Source organism: Myotis yumanensis, unplaced genomic scaffold (genome assembly GCF_028538775.1).
Source record: "Myotis yumanensis isolate MYYU_CA2020_CCGP unplaced genomic scaffold, mMyoYum1.0.hap1 SCAF_5, whole genome shotgun sequence".
Classification (NCBI taxonomy): domain Eukaryota; kingdom Metazoa; phylum Chordata; class Mammalia; order Chiroptera; family Vespertilionidae; genus Myotis; species Myotis yumanensis.
The window spans coordinates 64597606-64620464 of NW_027223756.1; the positions used below are offsets into that span (position 1 = coordinate 64597606).

The window sequence follows — 22859 nt, forward strand, 5'->3', positions numbered from 1 at the left end:
AGCTCCTGGTTTGGGGGAGCAAGAGTAGGTCCTTGGCCCAGCATCCCTGGGTCCCTTTTCAGGGTAGCTCTCCTCAATACTTAGTAGATGACCTTGCAAGGTCAGGAAGGGCAACTCCTTAAGAAAGAGTCCTTGAAGACTCCACTCCTAGATCAGCATATACCTTAAGGCTATATGCTTCCTTCTGATCCCTTCTGGCACCCGTTCCTGGGAGAATTGTTTGCTTTGACTTAACCAGAGGTTGGGTGATATTTCTGATTTGCTTGATGTCCATTTAATGCAGCCCAACTAGAATGCAAGCTTTCGAGGACAGAGACTTTCTGTTTTCACTACCACAGTCCCAGCTCCTAGAAGAGTGATACAGCAGGCATTCAATAAATACAGTATCTGTTAAATGGATGAATGTTGTTGTTATTTTGGCTGTCTGTCTTTACTTTTGCTTTATCCACCTTACTACAGAGAGCTGGACACTAGAGGGAAATCTTTGAATTCCAATTACCGTTCTTCCTTTGGCCCAGAAAGTCTGGCCAAGCCCTTTGGGAATGGGGATCCCCTTGGAATTTAATGACGAATCCTGGCCACAGGGGGCGGGGGCAGAGAGAGAGCGCTGCAGAAAGTTCTTCCTCACTTCTGCTTGCTTTTGTAGCACCCTTCACCACCCATCTGGCTCTTTCTTTGGGGTTAAGGGCGCCCTGTGGAAAGGAAGCCAGGAGACTGCCTGCATTCCTTTCCCGGCCCTGCGGGTCCTGTCTGGGGGAGCCCAGCAGGACCCCCCTGACTGTGCCAGCACCTGTTGGACGGCCACTTGGCGGTCCTAGCCAGTGCGAGACGACGCGACCCGGGGGTGCCCCTCCGGTAGGCGGCGACCCCCGTCCTTCCCCTCGGGCAGCCAGCCGGTGAGCGACTCAGCCTCCCCGCGCCGGCTGCGCACTCCGCCCGGGCTTGGCCCACGGCCCCCTCCTCCCGTCTCCGCCGGCAGGGGGAAGGTAGAGAAGGGGAGGGGACAAACTGGAGCCTCGGCCCGCCCGGCCTGCTCTCTCTACCCCGTGCCGAGACGCCGCTCCGCGCCCCGAGGTTTGCAGGGAGCCCGCTGCGCGGGGGCAGCGCACCAGGAACGACCGGAGCCCCGCGGTGACCCCGAGCTGCCGACTTTCCTCGGGCTTGGAGGAGCGGGGGACGCACCCCAAACAAGGTGAACTTTGATCGCGGAAAACTCCAACCAGGTGCCGGGATCCGTGCGGCGGCGGTCGGGACCGGGCGCAGGCTGCGCGCCGGGCAGAGGAGCGGGCGCCCCGCGGCCTCCCTCCGCCCGCTCCCAGGGCGGCCTCGGCCGGAGCCCCCTCTGCGGCTGCTCGGCCCCAGGGACCCGCCGCGGCGCCCTCGCCTAGTTTCTTCCCCCTCCCCCTTCGGGGGTGGGGGTGGGGCGGGGGAGCGGGGCGCCCGGAGAGCCGCATCTATTGGCAGCTTTGTGATTGATCCGAAAAGTGCTCGCCGCCAACTTGGCTTCGAGGCCGGCTCCGCGCGACCCTTGAGTGTTGGCCACGGTCCGGTCCCCCACACTGACAGGTGCTCCCAGCCACTCGCTGGGGACTTCTCGGCGCTCCCCCGGCTCCCCCGCGTCCCCACCCCCCTCTTTCCTCCCTCGCCTTCACCCCCACCCCCACCACTTCGGCACAGCTCAGGATTTGTTTAAACCTTGGGAAACTGGTTCAGGTCCAGGTTTTGCTTTGATCCTTTTCAAAAAAAAAAACAAAAAAACTGGAGACACAGAAGAGGGCTCTAGGAAAAAGTTTTGGATGGGATTATGTGGAAACTACCCTGCGATTCTCTGCTGCCAGAGCAGGCTCGGAGCGTCCACCCCAGCGCAGCCTTCCCCTGGCGGCGGTGAGAGAGGCTCTGGAGTCGCTGCTTCCCAAGTGCCCGCCGGGAGTGAGCTCTCGCCCCAGTCAGCCAAATGCTCCTCTTCAGGCTTCTCCTGCTGACATCCGCCCTGGCCGGCCAGCCCGGGACGCAGGCTGAGTCCAACCCGAGTAGTAAATTCCAGTTGTCCAGCACCAAGGAGCAGAACGGTGAGTCTCGCCCCCCGCGCTCCCCCTCCTCGTCTCTCGCTGTGTGTGTGTTACGTTGGCCATTGCGCGTCGCCGTGTGATGTACCCCGGGCTCCGAGGCTGTGTCCCCGGGCAGATGCGCGCCGCGTCCCGGGCCATGGGCTTTTGGAGGGGACGTGCAAGTTTGCAACGTTGGGAGCTGCCACCAGGCTCTCATAGGGCAACCGCAGTGCCACTGTCGCCCCAGCGAGAGAGGACCTTCTGCGAGCGAACTTGAACGTCAGTTCAAACGCACATTGCAGGACCTCTCGTTGCCAGTTATAAGTTCAAGAAGTGCCTCTAAACACGAATGTACAATGAATGAGTCTTGGCATGCTTGACTTTATTCAGATTTTTAAATTTTATTCGGGAGGGGCTGTTTCAGGAAACGTATCCGCTGCATTAATGGAAGCACTTTTAAGTGGAAAGGCATCAATTAATCAGTAAGTAGACAGGAAACACAGAGGTCAAGAGGCCGAGTGGACACTTTTAGAGTGAATTAAAAAAAGTGCATTTCTCTTGTGCTCTATTTTTAAAAATGTGCCTTTGTGTATACCTTGCCTGCGGTGTGTATTTATACGTGCTGGTGAATGGCTGCTATTTTGTGTGTGCGGGAAACGACCTAATCCTGCATAGGAAATGAGAATTACTTTCAGCTTTCAAGTGTACCTGAAATGTTTAGAAAACTCTCAGATGCAGGGAGTTCCCTTGGGCTGGGATTGCATAGAGCTGGAGAAAGGCTCCTTTCATAAGGCCAAGGGCAGCGTCGGGGTGTGTAATTTGCTTAGCCTCTGAACCCCATATGATTTACATCATTCAATTTCTAAACTCTTTTTCTCTTGATCTACCATTATGAAGTCATTTTTGAGAATGCTTTGTAAATAGAAATCTTATACTACACATGAAACCGCAATGTTAATGTAGGCTGTCTAAAATTAGAATATTAAACACCCTGTTTACAAGTGGTGGCTCTTGATGCTATTTGAAAAGAAATGTGCATGTGTTGAATGCTTTGTATGTCATTCATTCCGAATGCAGGAAGGCTGTCACTTCGTTAACCAGGCGAAAGGAACACAGACAGCCTACCTAGGGAAGCAGAATGGTGTGTACTGTATGTTTAAGTCACAGCAACTTTTTCTCTATGTGGTGGGGTGTTTCCAAGTTTCAAGTCTGCATTTAAACTCTCTAAAGTGTTCATCTTTAAGAAGTCACAGGAAGTCCTAGGGTACACAGGTCAATTAAATAAGGATTCCCGGGACCTGTGTACACATTGTTTGTGTTTGTTGTATGTGCGGCAATCTGTGGGATCACATTTATCAGCCGTTGTTCATGTGGTTGCTTCTTACAACTTGCTCATGTGATGGCACATGGCACCTGCAGGCTGCTTGAGCTGCTGATCAAAGGGCAGCCAAGGGATCTATCTCTAATCACAGGAGCTGCAGAGGACTGGGAGAAAGTGATCAAAGGAGCCCCAGCACCAGCTGTACCCTGGCAGGAAACAGATCAGACCAACCTTTGTTCTTTCTCATGTAAAATAAATGTCCAGGTCAACATGCTGCTTCTTACTAGACAAGCGTCTCCAGAATGACAATGCCCAACATTCCTGTCTTCTGACTTCTCTTTTTTATTGTTCCTTTCCCATATCATTTCTCCTACTGCTCTGCCTTATCAAGCCTGTCTGGCATCTGTCATCTTCCTGATTCCCTTTGTGACTTGTGCCTCTCATTGTCCTTTCCATGTCATCATTTCTTGTGACCCGCATTCCACGATCACTTTGTAATAGGCCCCAGAGTTCTCAAGGGGTCATTGGCCACTTTATGGAGTAGGTTCACACCCTTGGGAGAGGTGAGTTCATTAAGCCAGGCCACACACATTCTGTTGCCATCAGAGGCTGGGCCATTGCCATTCCTAAGATGCATGGTGCTAAAAATGGCCTGGTTGTTTCCTAATCTGTGGGCACAGGATTGGGCTATGTTTAGCTCTTAGGAGGCTGGCAGCAGGAAGTAACTAGAAGTAGAGGAACTACTCACCTTGTAGTCTTTAGCCTAAAGAGAAGTGGGACAGCCAAACACTAGGGGGCAATATAGAGCTATTTTCCTGCACATGCTCAGGTTGATTTTTTATCCCTCAAGGTTCCAAGATTTGAAGATAACAGGTTGGTGCTAAAGAAGATCCCCCTTGGAATGTGAACACATTTGCTAGAACCTCTTTTTTGGTGTGTGTGTGTGGCTTTCAAATTTTTCATTTCCTCATGTGTGTATTTTTTTTTGCCCTCAGATTGTATTATGATTGATTTTTTATTGAAGTATTATTGCTCTTCTCAATTTAGATTATTGTCTAAATCTGTAAATACAAATCCACCTGAGGGTGTCACATAGAAAAATGATTTTAGCCCTGATGGTGCATGGCACCATTTTGTGGAAGGTCTCCTAATGCTAACTATGAGATGTCCATATTGACCTGTTGTGATTGTAGTACATTCCTGCTTTCAAGGACTCCGCCCCAACGATATTCTCTTCTCTGGAGCATTCCAAAGTCTTAAATGATGTTGACTCAATCAAATCCCCAGGCCTGCTCAGTTTCAATATTAACTTGGTATCTCAAGAGGTGTTATACAATATAAACGAACACAGAGTACAGAAAGAGACTCGTAGATACAGAGAACAGACTGATGGTTGTTAGAAGGGAGGAAGAGTTGGGGCACTGGGTGACAAAGGTGAAGAGATTGAAAAGTACAGGTTGGTAGTTACAAAATAGTCATGGGAATGTAAAGTACGACATAGGAAATGTAATCAATAAGATTGTAATAACTATGTATGGTGCCAGGTGGGTACTGGAAATATCAGGGGGAACACTGTGCAAAGTTTGTGATTGTCTAACCACTACGCTGTCCACCTGAAACTAATAATAAAAAAAGGAGAACAGCCGAAACCGGTTTGGCTCAGTGGATAGAGCGTCGGCCTGCGGACTGAAGGGTCCTGGGTTCGATTCCGGTCAAGGGCATGTACCTGGGTTGCGGGCACATCCCCAGTAGGGGATGTGCAGGAGGCAGCTGATCAATGTTTCTCTCTCATCGATGTTTCTAACTCTCTATCCCTCTCCCTTCCTCTCTGTAAAAAATCAATAAAATATATTAAAAAAAAAAAAAGGAGAACAAAAAATGTGTTATAAATGTAAATTGATTGCTATAGCCAATATTAGATATTTGGAATTAGACCGGAACATGTGGAGGGGTTTCCAAATTAGTTTTGAGGGATCAGTGTTGTTTACTGTTATTACTTTCCTGGGTTTTAATGTAATACTGTATTGCAATTCCTGCCACTTTATCCTCTGATATTGTAAGTTGTCTTTGTGTCATTCATGCTTAACCTTACTTACAATCCCGAAGTCTCACATATAAACCAATAGTCTCCAGATTTAGCTTAAAGAAGGAGAAAAAAGATAAAAACACTGACTTACGTAGGGTTTCTGGTCTATACGTTCTGTATGACCACGGGAAAAATTACTATTATCTGTGTGCACTCATTGTAGAGGAGAATGCCTGCCATGAAATGAGTAAGTTCTGGGGTGGCATTCTGAGTTATAGCAGAAAGAATCACATACATCAAAAACCAAAATGAAACAAGGCTCACTTTATCCATTGTGTGTAGTCCAAATAGACTCTATCACAAAGTTCTTGATGGAGTAAGGCCTTATCTACTGTGCACTATTGGTGAGTGATTTTAATTCCATTGACCCGAAACATGCTAATTAGTGCTCTCATTTTCTATAACCATTTTGAGTGAAGATTTGGCATATCCCTGTGCTAGTTAAGGTTGTCCTTATCCGCCTTACTTATGGTGTTTGCTCTTTTCCTTAAGGCCTTTGTGGCCTGCCTATAGGCCATTTACTTCAAATGACAAATGTTCCCCGAGTAATGCATCCTAATGCCTTTTTGAGAATGTGTATCTTGTGTTTATGGCTTTTCTGTCTCTTTTTCCCCCGTGCCAGCTCTCTCCTTCTCCTGCTGCCTATGTCTCTGTATCTAACAAAATTGTGCCCACTCCCCACCCCCTTTTTAGGTGGCAGCTTCAAAGCTCTATTTTACTGAAAAACAGATGATCACGATTCCTAGAACAGCGTCTAAGAGCGAATAGGCTCTGACGAAGGCCTAAAGGGACTTTCCTGCCAGTTAATCTATAAGTTGCAATGTGTGACCTTTGTGACATTTATTTTGGTTGTTAGAGGTTTTTATTTTACTTTTCCAAAAAAAAAAAAAAAAAAGCAACTTCCTCCTGGTTCTCTGTTCGGTTTGAGATAGTTGAGGAAGTTGAAGAAATGAAGTGGCATTATGTAATGATGAACATTTCTTTTCACCATAGGTGACAAAAAAGTCCCGTTCTATTTTATGGTAACTTTTCTCCCCTAGCAACGGTTATCTTTTACATTGAACTTGATATACTCTGTATTTACCTCTAAAAGGTAATCAGAAAGTACTAGGGTCTGGAAGAAGCTTCAAGGACTAGACTGTGACTTGTTAAATAGTTGTAAACAGACTCTAGGGTTCCATACTAAACTTTCCCCAAAGGGGCTATTTTGTAGAGCTCTGGCTCACGCACCCAAGTCTTAGCTTTGTCTGTTCTCATGTCATCCTTCATGAAACTTATTTCTTACATATCTTCTTTATCTTCTCTTCCACTTCATGTTTTTTCTCCCTTTGTTCTGCTCAAATTCTGTTTTATTTACAAATATGCCCAGTTTTTGTAGAAACAGGATTCTAATGATAATGTTTTTTGTGTTAAAGAAATTATAATTAACCAATTTATATATATATAAAAGTGTAATATGCTAATTGTCCCTCTGACCGTACAACCAGTCGCTATCATGTGTACTAACCACCAGGGGGTAGATGCTCCAACCAGTAGGTTAGCTTGCTGCTGGTGTCTAGCTGATCGGGACTCAGTCAGATGGGCCAGACACACCCTGGAGCCCTCCTGTGATACCTCCCCAGCCCTGATCGTGCACTGGTGGGGTCCCTCAGCCTAGCCTGCACCCTCTCCCAATCCAGACCCCTCGGAGGATGTCAGAGAGCTGGTTTCTGCCCGATCCCCACAGCCAGGCCAAGGGATCCCACCGGTGCACAAATCCATGCACCAGACCTATAGGGGATTCATAAGATCCACATTCTCATACCCTAGCTCCCGCAAATGTTTTTAAGACTGATAAAAATTTCATCGTAGGTTTCTATTTGTATCAACCCAAATGGTGACAGTCATAATGAAAGTCACTTCCTTTACTTAGTCTAATTTTGGTGTTTCTGATTGTTTTATTTGGAAGCAATATATGTAGCTAGAATATCTCTATAGAATGATATAATTTCTATGGAACTCATTTATTAAGCAATCTCTTTGTATCATTTATTCACCACTGCCTCCAACTGCGATTTTTTTCAAATTTCTCTTTCTTGTTGCCTAAGGACACCTCTACTGGTTGATTTTCAGTTGGAATGCACCATTACTACTGTTAGGGTAGCTGAAGGAGTAATGCACCAGGCCAAAAGTGGTGAGGGATTATACATTTATCAGGTCATCTGGAAACCCAGATGGGCTGAGCCCCAAAATGGCACCAGCCCCCAGGGATAGGGAGTCAGCGATTTTAAAGAACTCTAGGCAGGCTTTTCTGGCGGGGAAGTATCTGGGCGGGTCTGGATTCTGGGAAAGTCCAGAGGGGAGAGATAATGGTTTTAACAAGTGAAACCTGGTCTAAGCTAAAGGGAATGTCCGTTGTGAAGTGGCCTAAAGGTCAGTTCCCAGGGGAGGGGTATTGATTCAATTATTTGATCAAACCTAACAACTACCTTACAGATTGTTAAAATAGTGAAATATTCCCAGTGGGTTGGGCAGGAGCCCGGGCTACTCTTCCAGGACAAATGGACCATCTATGAACCAGAAACTACAGAGTCAATGCCTGGCACAGTTCAGAACCTCTAGGGCACTACTCCAACCCTGCTGGCTTTCTTCCTGATCAGTCAATATGCCTGCCATACTGATTGTTAAGCATTTGACACTTTTAGCTCCAGATAATAGTTCACATTGGATTTCAAACTCCTATCTCTTCTCTCTGCTTGGCAGCTCAAGCCCAGCCCAGAGCTGGAAGGGCATGGAGTAAGGATAGGTATGATCTCTTTCAAGTCTCTTTCTTGTAGCTGCTTTGGTTCTAGGTCCTCAAGGTTTGGGGCCTGGTATGTGAGGTGGGGATGGGGGATATGGCACACATGGCATAGGATTGCAACCCTTAGTTGGTTGTTCCTGCTTCCCCAGGCAACACAGATCAGCTGCTTTTGCATGGGTAATGCCTTCCTATCATCTAGATTCGATGAATCACCTTTTCAGAGAGATTTTTTTTCTGCCATTTGGCCTAAATTAGCCAGCTCTCACTATTACATTAAGGTTACTGAACTACACAGCACTTATCATTCCTTGATATTCTTGTTGTTAGTTAGTTAATTAATTGTGAACCCACCTCAACCACCAACCTCACAGAATGTAACTTCCCTGAGGGCGTGCACCTAGTCCGACTTTTGCTCTCTGTGAGAGCTCCAGAACCCAGAACAGGCATGAATATAGTATGCACCCAATAAATATTTACTGAATGGTTCTGGATGTAGTGCCATATTAGAGCAAGACTATGATGTTGACTAGAATGGCAGGCCATCTTTGACTATTTTTTTTAAATATATTTTTTATTGATTTTTTACAGAGAAGAAGGGAGAGGATAGAGAGTTAGAAACATTGATGAGAGAGAAACATTGATCAGCTGCCTCCTGCACACCCCCTACTGGGCATGTGCCCACAACCAGGGTCCATGCCCTTGATCGGAATTGAACCTGGGACCCTTCAGTTCGCAGACCAATGTTCTATCCACTGAGCCAAACCAGTTAGGGCAGAAGATTTCTTTTTGGTCTTGGAACTTCTACATTGTTCTACTTTTTTTATAGGAAGATAAAATTGTTTATTTATTGTTTGTGAGAAGATATGCAAATCAGAGTACTACTTTACCCCCTTATTACTAGTAAATTCTGCTGACTTTTAAACAACATGGGTTTAACCTACCTGGTCACTTATACAGGGGCTTTAAAAATAAATACAATAGGTCTTTCATATCACAGGTTTTGGCATCTGCAGATTCAACCAACCACGGATAGAAACTGTATTTTCCCATTCACAATAGCAGATTGCCAACCATGGATTGAAAATACTGTTTTTTGAATTCAAAGATGCAAAAGGCCAACTGTAGTTAAGTTTTGGGGGAGTCAAAATTATGCTTGGATTTTTTTACTATGGGGGATCGGTACCCCTAACCACTCTGCATTGTTCAAGGATCAACTATGTACCATGTTTCTAGGTGAGTATATACCAAGTAAGTGGGGAGATTTCCTAGAACTGGTGCTAGTTACTCTCTTAAAAGTGTCATTGCTGACTGTACCTCTATATTTTCTGAAAATAAGGTTATGATATGGACCACGGACTCTTAAGAATGATGAATTTTGAATGACTGCCATGCCTCCAAAATCTGTGTGCTTTCTTCCATCTTTTGCTTATGGCTCACTGATAACTTGCATAGGCCAGAAATGAGCAGTGAGCATGGTGAGTGGAATGTTAGGACTGGAAGGTTCCTCAGGAACCTATCCTCACTGATGTGTAAAGTGAAGCTTAGAGGGCTGAAGTGACATTGTCAAGGTCACTGTTGAATACAACAGTGTTAAACTTCTAACGTGGTGATATAGTGTTCCTTATGTGAGAACCAGTTAGGCAAATAGAATTCTAGTTTTAAAATTACAATGCTTCATATAAAAGCATTTCTTGATTATTTTAGGGCAGCGGTTCTCAACCTGTGGGTCGCGACCCCTTTGGGGGTCGAACGACCCTTTCACAGGGGTCACCTAAGACCATCAGAAAACACGTAATTACATATTGTTTTTGTGAATAATCACTATGCTTTAATTATGTTCAATTTGTAACAATGAAAATACATCCTGCATATCAGATATTTATATTATAATTCATAACAGTAGCAAAATTACAGTTATGAAGTAGCAATGGAAATAATTTTATGGTTGGGGGTCACCACAACATGAGGAACTGTATTAAAGGGTTGCGGCATTAGGAAGGTTGAGAACCACTGTTTTAGGGGGTTGCATGCTTTGCAGGTTGTGAAAGGAGGTGAGACTCCCTTGATTCAGAAACATTCTTTACAAGATCACTAAAGAATACAATCTCAAAATAATCAGATTAATTAAATGGAACAGATAATTTAATGTATAGTATAATACTTCTTTTAGGGTGGAAATAGGACAAATTTGGCAAACTACTTGAAATACTACCTTTGGAATTGTTACTATTACATGATAGGACATTATTTTAAGTAGGTGTACCAGGTTCATGGATGAATGATGTTTATTTTAATATTTTGTTTGGTTAATTGGTGATGATAAAGGAGATGGTTGCATTGGAACACATGGCTCCATAAGGGAGGGTTTTTAAAAAGATAATTTTGAACATTTGATTTAGCAGGATATCTCAGTGCTGAAAGTACCATAGGAGTGAATAAGAAGCATAGCCTGGAAAGCACGGCCTGTTAGTCTTTGCAATGGATTTCATGAGCAACCTTAATTTTTATTTACACCACATTGTATAGGATAATCGATACAGAGGTTCAGATTTCACTTTGAAGTCAAAAGCATCAGGAAAGAAATTCATAGCTGTGGCCTTGAATAGATTGCCTGGAACAGGATTAATTTACCTTTTTGAAATTTTTGTTTGTAACGTCCCTAAAATTGAGGGCCAAGGAGTTAAACATTCTAAAGAGGAGTTAAAATTAATTATATCTTTCATTACAGCCAATTTGTTAAGAGTGATATATTTTGGTCTCATTATCTCATTTTGTTTTTTTATTTCCTGAGCGTACCTTTTAATTGAGTTTAGCCAATTTGATCAATGATCTGACTTCACATGAGACCTCACATGCCATCTTCAAGTGGTGATTTCCAGTGCCCTGGTGACCGAGCAGCTTCCTCCCTGGACATTGGCCTGGTTTCTAAACCGAACCATCTTTGCCAGGATGGCTTTGGTAATTCTGCTCTCTTGGTGCTAGACTTAGCTCTACTTTTATTTTCAAAGTATGTTTTTTTTCATACTTGACCTTTTCCCCATTGAATAGTGCCTGAGCCATTTCTCAATCAAATAAGGTGTATTGGGTTGATGCTGGGTTTTGGCGGGGGAGGGGGAGGCACAGAGACAAAGTGGACGTCTGTTTTCTTGAGGGAAACCAACACCCCCAAGCCGCACAAGGCCAATTAATGGTAAGTACAAGGATATAGCTTTGCATTACTGTTATGTACACTGTGTACTGATAAGAAATCAGTAAGAACTCCCAGGAAGGACACAAAAAAGGCAGGCTTTGGATGCATTCTTTGGTGGGGGGGGTGGGGGAGGGGTGGGGGGTGGGGGTGGGTGGGCATGTTGAATGGGTCTAAACGAGTTCTTAGTGAGCCTCTGTGTTTTTTTTGTTTTTCTTTTTTTGCCTCTGGTTTTATAATGCTTAAAATAGTGACTCCCCAGGAGTGCCTGTCAGGTGCTCAGTGTTTGCAGACAGTATACAGTTTATCTTTATAACCTCACCATGAGGTATGAGGAGAAACAGCAAGGCTTCGCCGGCTCAGTAGCTTAGCCAAGGTCCCGCAGCTGCTAAACGTTTGGACTTAGGTCTGACTCCAAGCCAGGACTCGGAGCCACGTGCCTCTTCCTCCGTGAGTTAAACGGTCTAATGTTTTATTAGAACATTGTTTTTTTATTCAGCAAATATTTACGAGCATCTGCTCTTGGCTGAGCTCTGCCCCAGGTACTGAGGCCACGAAGAACGCGATTCCGTCCCTGCCCTTGAGAAGTTCTGTCCAAGAGGAATGGCAGAGCCTGTGTTTTTCATCTCATGGTCTATTAGTTCTGTGCTCCAAGAGCCATGGGAACACAGTTGCTTTAGCTCAATTCTAAAATCCTCTACTGATTGACTAAACGGTTGATTCTACCTGGAAAAGAAGGGCAAGGAGTAAAGTTCCCACAGAGGAAGTGACTTATTTTGAAGTGGGTCTGAGAGAGAAAAAGAGGGAAGCATTCTAGACAGAAGGAACAGCCTGCGAAAGAACAGAGGCCGGCTAAGGCACATCATGAGTGAGAGACAAGAAGAGCCTAGTGTTAAGCATGAGTAGAAAGAGGCAGGAAAAATGTTAAAAGGTGTCCTGGGTGTATGTATTCAAAGGCCCCAGTGCTTCCTGCAGAATTTGTTGTTCACTAACAGAATAAAAGGAAATGTTGCCTTCATGTTTCAGATTTAGTCAAACCCCTTGGTTTCTGGTGATTTTCTAAGCAGGCATGTAATAGCAGAGCTCTGCTTTGGTGTGTGTGGTGAACTGCGTAGTGTTGGAATTTTCTCCCAGTCATTAGGCATGTTTGGATGTTCTGAACTGGTGAGAAGGGCAGGCTGCAGAGCCTCAGTTACACTCAAATCAGCTCAGCCTGTGTCCACACTACTCTCTATTGCCTTCTTTATGTAAACAAAGAGCTATTTTCACACTTCATTCACAAAATGGATGGCATGCAGAATGAGCCTGGCTGAGGGATCAGGAGGTTGTGATAAAAGGGAGGCAGTTTCCAGCGCACTGAATTAGTGTAATGAAGCTATTACATTGCAAGAAGCAAAGAAAAGAGCCTTAACACTTTTAAGGGAAAGGATTTAAAGTTTCGTGGAAAATTCATTCCTCTACCTGGAGTAACTGCATCATTGTTCTAGTGAGGTTCATTCTGGTCCCTGGTATATACAAAGGCTAGAAATATTTTGTGGTGTTTGAGGATTGGAAAGGAATGGATTCTCTTGGTGGCTGTGTTATCTAGCTGTCCTGCCTTTTTTTTTAATCTATATGCTTTGCATTCTAGGAAAGCCCTGTTCATGAGAGAATACTATTTTAAGGTTTTCATTATTTGCAAGATGGAGATAGGCTTCTGTACTTCAACATGCCCAGCTGGCCCATGCACCTGCCTTTGGTGTCACCACAGCCATCAGAAACCCTGAACAACAGAAGTTGGACTTCTGTGGTACTTATCTCACGTTGTTGTTGGCAGTTATTTTTGTCGGGTATTTATAAGGACATCTGTCTTTTAAAGAGTCATATTCTTTATCTTTATCTTTTTTTCCACTGAGGAATACATCACAGCCTGTTTTCCATAGTGCTGCAGGCATTCATAGTTTGAGGTGATTAGAAGTGCAAATTGCGAATCATTAAAGCATTATAATTTATTTTTTTTATGGCAGCAGGCAATGTTTAAAAGCAAAGTACTAAGAAGGAACATTTGTTTAAAATGTGATTAAATTGTGAACAAGTGGGAAGAAAGATTCAGTTGCCTACTAGAAACTTCTAACTGGGCTTGGCAAAAGGGGAACCTGTAGGGTTCGTTTCTGATTTATCATTCTTTCAACCCGAGGCATGGTGACAGGTAGGGTGCAAATTGTTTAAGAACACAGGAAATAACATCTAGAGTTTTCAGCGTGTTCTATGGAAATATACTAAAGACTTTTTGTTACTAGAGTGTGATTTGCTATCATCCTGACACTGTTGTAATTAGCTAGTTATCAATGATAGTAAAGGAGCAAAGGGAAGGCCAGACATGATAGATGATAGGGATGTCATTTGGGCAGCTTCACCAGGAAGCTGCAGTTTCAAACTCCCCAAGGAACCATGGGCCCATTCCCTGTAAAACACTGGGGGCGAAGGTCTAACAAAAGGCAAATAGATGCATGCACATGAAGTTGGGGTGACTAGGGCAGGTGCCTGTTAGTTACAGCTGGGAACAGAGATCATTGGCCAGCAAGGCCGTGGCCACTGCAAGCTCACGAAAATCTGGGAACACATAACCTCCCAAAAGGAATTCACCCTCTTGTTCCTCTTGGCTCATAGGCCTCTCATTTCTGCTTCCTCGCATTCGCCCGTGTTTCCTCCATAGCCACATGGCCCTGCGGGCCCCATGTACAATTCACTGACGGACTGCAGCAGGGAACACAAGCTAAGCTAGCCTGATGCTGAATTGTATTGTCCCAACAAAGAACAAAAACTCTGGACACTGACTCTGACTCTAGTCCTATTGAAGCTACAGCTACACTTCTTCCTTGGCGGGACCAAGGGGAAATGAGACCTTGGAAACCCAAGGATTTAATTTCACTCAAGTAAAAATCACTCATTCTTCTGTGCAAGTCTCAGAAAATCATTTTTCTCAGAATATCGCATAAATCCACTCCCACTAGCAACAGGTGGCGACAAGGACCTCTCCCCACAAATAATAATTCCATCCATTCTAAGGACAGATATGTGAGCACTATAAAAACCACAAGAAGAGTTGTATGGTGCTAGTCTGGAAAGCATAGTTCTGCACCCCTAGAGCCAGAGATGGGTTGTACAAGAAACAGATCTCTTCCACTGGAAATATGTTTGTGGGGCAGATAATAAAGGTATTGGGGGTTGCTTCTTATTAAATAAGTAGGTATGTTGCTATTGGCTTTATTTTTATTTATAAACAAATATATATTTCAGTTTTGGAGGCCTGTACTAGTATGAAAATGAATTGTCTCTAGAATACAAGAGACTAGACCTCATGGCACACTGGTGTTTCTGCAGTTTCACATGCAGTGTTCTATGTTATAGATATGTAGTATGCATGGGCAAAACCGTATCTTTACTTTGTATCACAAATTGTCTGTTTCTAGAAAAATCAATAATCTAAAAATAGCAGGTGGCTCTCAGGTCAAAATCCGGCGAAGATATTGGATGTTGAGAGAGTCCAGCTGTTTCATTGATAAATGCTAACCCTTGAAGAAGTGGTTGTAACCTTTGTTTTCTTGAGAATACTAGCAGGCTTGAAGTTTATAGGCATGGTTAAGAATGTAAAATTAGAAATGAAGTATTCCGTATGCTTATTTTAAAACGCTTTTTCTTCAATGTAGAAAATTTATCCTTAATCTGTACCGATAACTTTTAATAGGCATCAGTTGGGCACCCCATTAAACTAACTGCTTTCAAATGGTTTCCTCTTAGAACTAACATTTACATCCTAGGAAATCAATTAGGATGTCTGGATTTCACATTGCCTTGTGATCTTTGTTTGCAGTCATTTCTGAATGGTCAACCTACCATAACAAAACACTCAGAAGTGCAAATCTTCTGGAAGAAGTGCAAAGGCCACACTTTTACTTGGAAAAATGGAAAACATAGAACTTATTTAACATATCTCCCCCAAATGTAAAACTGCATAAAGCTCAGGAAATACTTTTGGTGTGTGGGAATGTGTGGTGTTTCCAAATTACAAACATTGTTTTGAAAATTTCCCCGGCAGTGGTGAGTTATATGAGACCATGTCCATCTGAGGAGAGCTTGTTTAATGGGCTTGTGGTTCTGGGGCTCATTCAAACACTCTTAAACAAAATAAAGGGAATGGATGTAATAACTTCTTTATAGAAAGGCCATAAAAAGGTACAGAGCCATGTAAACAAATTGGGTCATTTACTAGATGTGTAAGTGATAGATCTGCAGTCCAAACTCAGGGGTGTGCATTACGTTTTAAAGGATTGTGATCATGTTCTTTCTTGACAATGAAGTTACTAGCCTGTCTTTTGTTTGTTTGTTTGTTTGTTTGTGTTTGTTTAGTGCATGAAAACCCATTATTGCTCTTTTATACTGCAGTTTGAAAACATAATTAAATGTTTGAGCATTTGCATTTATGTTTGTTCAACTTTGGACAATGGTTAGAAACCCACATGTGAAGAGCTGAATTGACCTGGTTTTGGGTAGCACTGGTTTCTGTTCAAGGGAAATGTAATGATCGAAATAGAAATATTCCTTCTGGGCTCAGACATGTCTAAACTAATTGTAAAATAATTGTTCTGGCTCATAAGGGTAGACTCATAACTACAACCATGTAAAGTAGAAATCCAACAACAGTTACAATTTGCAGTCACTGTAACTCTGCCAGTCTTGGAATAAAACTGCTATTTTAACCAATCTATTGTGACATTCATTTGTCTTACTTGAGATGTGGTAAGGATTCTTGTTCCAGGTTGTCTTGCTTTAGAAAGCTGTTTTATTGCATGAGGATATTAGTTTGCCTCCTCTGAAATTGGTATGATGGTGTATCAGAATGTTCCAAGGAAGGGGAGGAGGGTGGGTGGGACTATAAGAATGTGTGGCACTGAGCATTGGGGGTGATGACTGCTGGCAATGGAAGCCAAAAATAAATTTGGAAATTGAAGTGAGGAAAGGAAACGAAATAATTTCTATGTTGATACCATAACATTTATTCATTCTGTAATTTCTCTCAATCAGGGTTGGCTCGCTTGGTCTTAAAGGAAGTGGATTGTGTAAGAAACCAGTAAAAATCAATGAGCCTTTCTAAGTTTTAAAAACTGATGGCATCATACCATACTGGCAACTTTTAAGTGTTACTGCTGGAAGTTTGGCAGCGGAAATAACTGCTCCAGCTCCACGGGCCTACAAAACAACGGACAATGGTGGATATTATAGTTCCTGTGTAATGTGTGACTTGCTATTTCCTTTTCTTTAATGAGCAACTTCAGGCTACATGGCCTTATGTCTATGGAAAGCCTAAGATTTGCCTTTAAATTGGATTCTATGCGATATTGAAAACAATTCACATCTTTTTGCTTAGTTGCCCACTCACCTCTTTTATAGAGCACAGAGCTCTGCATGGTTGTATGCTATCTAATAAAAATGCTCCAAACTGAGGTGTATACCACTAAATGATACTAGTACCTGCCTGAAACTATGATGCATGTAGAAGACACAAAGTTGATTTAGACTTAGTGGCTGCTTTCCAGTGTGCAGTTGATAGCGAAAAGGGGACATATGACATGAAGCTAGCTATAATATGGAATAAAATGCGTTGTTTGGTGAGAATTCAAAGAAAGGCAAGATTAGTTACAGCAGAGCCATTAGAAAAGGCTTAGGAAAGTTGTTAGAGGAGAGGGGCCTGGAAAGATGAGCAACATGTGTACATTCAGAATCCAGGGCAGGGTGGAGTGGATTTTAGGAGATGGGAAATGACCATTTACATGTCCTTTATCTTTGTTGTGCTGATGGCCTTAAAAATCAGAAGAGGTGGGGGAAAACCACTGCAAGCTTCTGAGTTCTCTGCTGTGGAGCTCTAGCATCTGTTGCAAGCACGACACAGCGTTTGTTTTGTTTTTGTTTTGTTGTTATTTGTTCTTAGCCTCCATTAAAGCCACATAGAAAAGTGTTGGAGGTGGGTTCGGGTTATAGCAATTGTTTGTTCAAGAAGAGAATACACCTTGTTATGCATTTTATACACTCTCCAAAGAGGGCTGTGTCCTGTGTAGGTTTGCAGAGTAGGTGATATGTGTGCTCCTATCGTGGGAAATCCTTCCTATCATTATTGGCAACGTGTACATGGAACTGATATGTTGAAAAACCATGACCTTTGGTCCTTCATCAAAATACTACTTATACTTTTGTTGCTCCTGAATTTTACAGAGCAGTGGGAAAATCTTTCCCTATTCCAGGATGAATATTTTTTTGGCAGAACATGGTTTTTCAACTCAGTCAAGAGATACAGAATTCAGGGGGTGGGAGGGAGGGAGGTAAGAGATCAACCAAAGGACTTGTATGCATGCATATAAGCATAACCAATGGACACTGACAGTAGGGGGGGTGAGGGCATGTGCTGGAGGGTGGAGTGGCTGGGGAGAGGTCAATGAGGGAAAAATGAGACATATGTAATACTTTAAACAATAAAGAATATTAAAAAAAGAATTGGCATCATTAAAATATCCATACTACCCATAGCAATCTATAGATTCAACACAATCCCCATTAAAATATCAATGGCATATTCCACAGATCTAGAACAAATAATCAAAAAATTTATATGGAACCAAAAAAGACCCCTAGTAGCTTCAGAAACTTGAGAAAGAACAAAGTAGAGTGGTCACAATACTGGATATTAAGTTATAATATATGGTGATAGTAATAAAAATGACATGGTACTGGCATAAGAACAGGCATATAGATCAATGGAACAGAACAGAGAACCTAGAAATCAACCTAAACCATTACACTCAATCAATATTTGACAAAGGAGGCAAGAGCATACTGGAGCAAAGACAGTCTCTTCAAAAAATGGTGCTTAGAAAACTGGACAGATACAGGCAAAAAAATAAATAAATAAAACTAGACCATCAACTTATACTATGCACAAAAAAAACTTAAAATGGATAAAAGATTTAATTATAAGTTGTGAAACTATAAAAACATTAGAAGAAAATATTGGCAGCAAAATCTTAGACATCTCACATAGCAGAATTTTCACAGATACATCTAGGGCAAAGTAAACAAAGAAAAAAATGGAACTACATCAAACTACAAAGCTTCTGCACAACAAAATAAACCATTCTCAAAATGCACTGTATGGGAGAACATATTTGTCAATGATATATTAGCTAGGGAGTTAATTTCCAAAATATATAAAGAACTCAGACAACTCAACCAAAGGAAGACAAACAATCCAATTTAAAAAATGGGCAAAGGATCTAAATAGACACTTCTCCAAAGAGGACATACAGATGGCCAAGAGACATATGAAAAAGATGTCAAAGTCACTAATCAGAGAAAGGCAAATTAAAACAACAATGAGGTATCACCTCACACCTGCCAGAATGGCTACCATCAATAAATCAACAAACGAGTACTGACGAAGATGTGGAGAAAAGGGAACCCTACTATAGTGGTGGTGGGAATGCAGTCTGGTGCAGCCACTATAGAAAACAGTATGGAGTTTCCTCAAAAAATTAAAAATTGAACTGCTATTGGACCCAGTGATCCTACTTCTAGGAATATATCTAAGAATTCTGAAACACCAGTCAGAAATAATATCTACACCCCTAAGTTCATGGCAGCACTATTTACAGTAGCTAAGATTTGGAAACAGCCTAAGTGCCCAGCAGGAGATGAATGGATAAAAAAGTGGTGGTACATTTATACAGTGGAATATTATGCAGCTGTAAAAAAGAAGGATCTGTTACCTTTTGAGACAGCATAGAGGGACCTAGAAAGTATTATGCTAAGTGAAATAAGCCAGTCAGAGAAAGACAAGTATCACATGATCTCACTTATATGTGGAATCTAATGAACAAAATAAACTGACAAACAAAATAGGTCCAGAGGCATGGAAGGATGGCACAGACTGGTGGGTCTCAGAGGGAAGGAATTATGGGAGGTGGGAAGAGATTAACCAAAGAATTTATATGCATTTATGCAAAGCCCATGAACATAGAAAATAGTGTGGGAGAAACCTGGAGTGTGGTGGGGTGGGTACTGTGTTGAGGGGATAATGGGGGGTAATGGAGAATATCTGTAATACTCTCAGCAATAAAGATAAATTAAACAAACAAACTAAAAAACACTCTTATGATTTAGAAATAATTGCACAGTATTTTGGAATAACTAAAACTACAACTGTGACAGCTGGGGATATCTTCACTCCCTCCCCAAACCTGCTTCTGAGTGGGAGCCTGTCTGGGAAAGGAGGTGGGGTGGAGTGGGCAGGAAGTAACTTTGATGTCTCTGAGAGATTCAGCATTCATGGAGCAGCCTTTCACTGCCTGCTTTGCTGTCCTGGCACCCGTCTTTTATTTATTTTTTAATCCTCACCGAGGATATATTATTTTAAGTCAATTTTTAGAGAGAGAGAGAGAGAGAGAGAGGAGAGAAGAGCGAGAAACATTGATAGGCTGCCTCCCTATGTGCCCCTACTGGGGATTGAACCTGCAACACAGATATGCACCCTTACCTGGAATTGAACCTTCTGGTGTATGGGTCAATGCTCCAACAACTGAGCCATGCTGCCAGGGCCCGATACCTATCTTGTTTGTACCTCAGCCTCATTCTAGCGTCCAACTACATATAAATTTAGAGGACTCCATATTTCTCATAGCCAGGCTTCGTTTCAGACCTCCAAGTTTGAGTATGCAACTTAAAACTAATAGTTTTGGTCCTGTTTAAATATTATTCCTTTACAAAAAAATTTAAGATGTATAATAAAATGATTAAAGAAGCACATAATTATGGGCAAACTGATGAATGAATATCACATTTCTATTTCTAAGTAAGTATATTTATATTGGTAATTTCTGCAGTCTCACTGTCATTACCCTGACCCAGGTACTGGTACCTACACTGAGGCAAAAGTGTTCTTATTCTTTTTTCTACATTAAGCTTTTCTCATGTCCTCCCACCTCCAATCTATCATATATAGGAGATGGATGCCAGATAATCTTCCTAGAGTAGAGTTTCTGTTGACATCCTTCAAGCCTGGATCACTGTTTCTCAAGCTTCAATATACATGCAGGCCACTTGGGGATCTTATTAAAATGCCGATTCAGGTTTTGTAGGTCCTTGGAGGTACCAGAGAATTTGCATTACAGCAGGTTCTCAGGTGCTGCTGCTGCTGCTGCTGCTGGATCGAGGACCGCACTTTCAGTAAAAAGGGGCTGCCCTGGTGTCCTCCAGGTCTGCTGTGATCTCACTGTAGTCTTTCTAATAAAAAAGATTGCGCAAAGCTAATCTCTGCTCACCCTAGAGATGACTTCATACTTTTGCTCTTGCAACTCTTTTAACCAAGAAGTCACTTTAAGCCAGTAAACATCCAGTACCTTGTGTTTTAAATGCCATGTCACATCCTGAAACGAGATAATCAAAATACAATTCTTCCAGTACTTGATGTTGACAATGGCTTGTGATACACTGGAGATCCACATAGAATACCAAAGGAACCCAAAGATGTTCCATTTCCAGGTCATGGCAGGCTTCTCATCTGGCTAGTATTTAAGTTATATCTTGAAAGATAAGGAGAATTCACTAAAAAAGAGAGAGTTCTAAGCAGAAGGCATGGACTTGTGAGAGAGCACAAAGTCTATGAAAAATCAGCTCTGTTTGGAGAGAAATAAGATTGAAAAAAATATGCATCCATTAGGAGGGACACTGTCTGACATACTAAGGAGTGTGTTTAGGTCTGAGGGAGAAGGCTATATGTCTTCTGTAATGGTAATGACCTACTGGTTAGGGGATTTTCCTCCATTTTCATATTTTTATGCCTGTAATAGATCAGTAAATATCCATTGAATGATTCAATTTGGATTTTTTATTATTTTGTTTTGATTTGCTTTTTGCATGCCAAAAACTAAGGTACATGAGGATGATTATAAAGGACAGAGAAGCCTAAGGCAGGGATGCCAGTTTGAAAGCATTTGCAACAGTTCTGATACCAGATGATGAATACAGGGACCAGTTGCTGCCTGTGGGGAGAAAGGAAGGGCAACCATTATCTTTCCTTCACTCTGCATTTTCAAAGCCATGTGTTTAAGGCCCAGTCCGATTAGTGCCCGCTCCATAAAGCCTTCCTGTTCCTCTCAGTCTGGGATGTCTACTTTGTGTAAACTCCCCAAATAGTGCAGAATTTAGTCCTTTCTACCTTAAATTTTAATTATACATGTGTCTTACTTCTCATAAGTTTCAAGTGTCAGAGAGTAAAATGTTGAATAGGCTTTAGCTTAGTGCCCCAAGGGATGATAGATTTTTTAAGTGAAGTGAAAACAGCCCACTTAGACCTACCACAGCCACTTTTGTTGTGGTGTCGGCATTTGTCCTCATAGGTCATCAGAGATGGGCTCTAAGAAGTCATATGCCTTATTTCACAACTGAGGGGTGCAACTAGCGTCTGGCTTCATTTTGAGGAACTAAAAGGGGATACACGGGAGGGCCTCTTAATCTTTCTGCTTAGACTGAGTAAAATGAATGTACAAAGAACCTTATTGGCAAAATTATAATGATGACTGCTTAGAATGCTATTTCCTCACCAAGAAAAGAAAGCTATCATTTCCAGGAACATTATTCTTAAGCAGGGAACTTTTCGATAACATTTATTGAAATCAATGTATTATAAGAAGAGCATGGCTATCAAAAGGCCATTTTCAATTGTTTTTCATTATTTCCCCCTTCTTTCTGATTAACATAAGATATGTTCTTTATTTTAGGTTGTTTTCTCTCTCTTTTTTTTTGCTTTGAGGTTTTAAGATTGACAACTGTGATTTATCATTTATGGAAGACAAAAACCTTGAAAAAGTCATTGTTTCAAAAATCACTCAAATAATTTTTTTTTTCTCTTGGAAATAAGTTGATTTGCTCAGCTCTGATCATATGAAATTATGGGCAAGTAGTCCTTAGTTCTGGCATGTGAACAAAACAGGAGCAGACCCTGGGGACAGAGAGTTCAAAATTCATGGCAGTCAGCGCATGTTCAATATGCCAGTATTTATGGTGTCACAACCAAATTAAAACCATACCCTCTGCTATTTACATAAGTACAATGCCCAGATTACACACGTTTATGCCCATGTTTCTCAGTAGTTTTAAGACAATACAAATCTCACATTCGTTTTATTCCTTTCTATGAGGGAGAGTGAATTGTCTTCACTTACATTCACTTTGAAGTCAGTCAGAGTTAGAAGGCATGGCGTTTAGCAGGGGTGAAGACTGGCTGTGTGTTTCCATGTGCAATGTATTCAGGCAGTTGCATCCTAGGACTCTTAGTGCCTGTGCTGGGAAGAGTTAAACGTATTGGCTGCTGAGAGTGAACATGCAGTGCTTCTTTGATAGATGGGTAC

At 42.3% G+C, this 22859-nt stretch overlaps 1 protein-coding gene across 1 annotated transcript in view; it reads left to right on the forward strand.

Moving 5' to 3' along the window:
* Positions 1-662: 662 nt before the first annotated feature.
* The window catches only part of PDGFC (platelet derived growth factor C), a 184246-nt gene continuing 162049 nt past the window's right edge, over positions 663-22859 (forward strand). Inside the window, exon 1 of the mRNA XM_070415415.1 lies at positions 663-2069. Within this exon, the coding sequence (XP_070271516.1) occupies positions 1955-2069 (115 nt within the window). The 5' untranslated portion in view covers positions 663-1954. The remainder of the gene's footprint in view (positions 2070-22859) is intronic.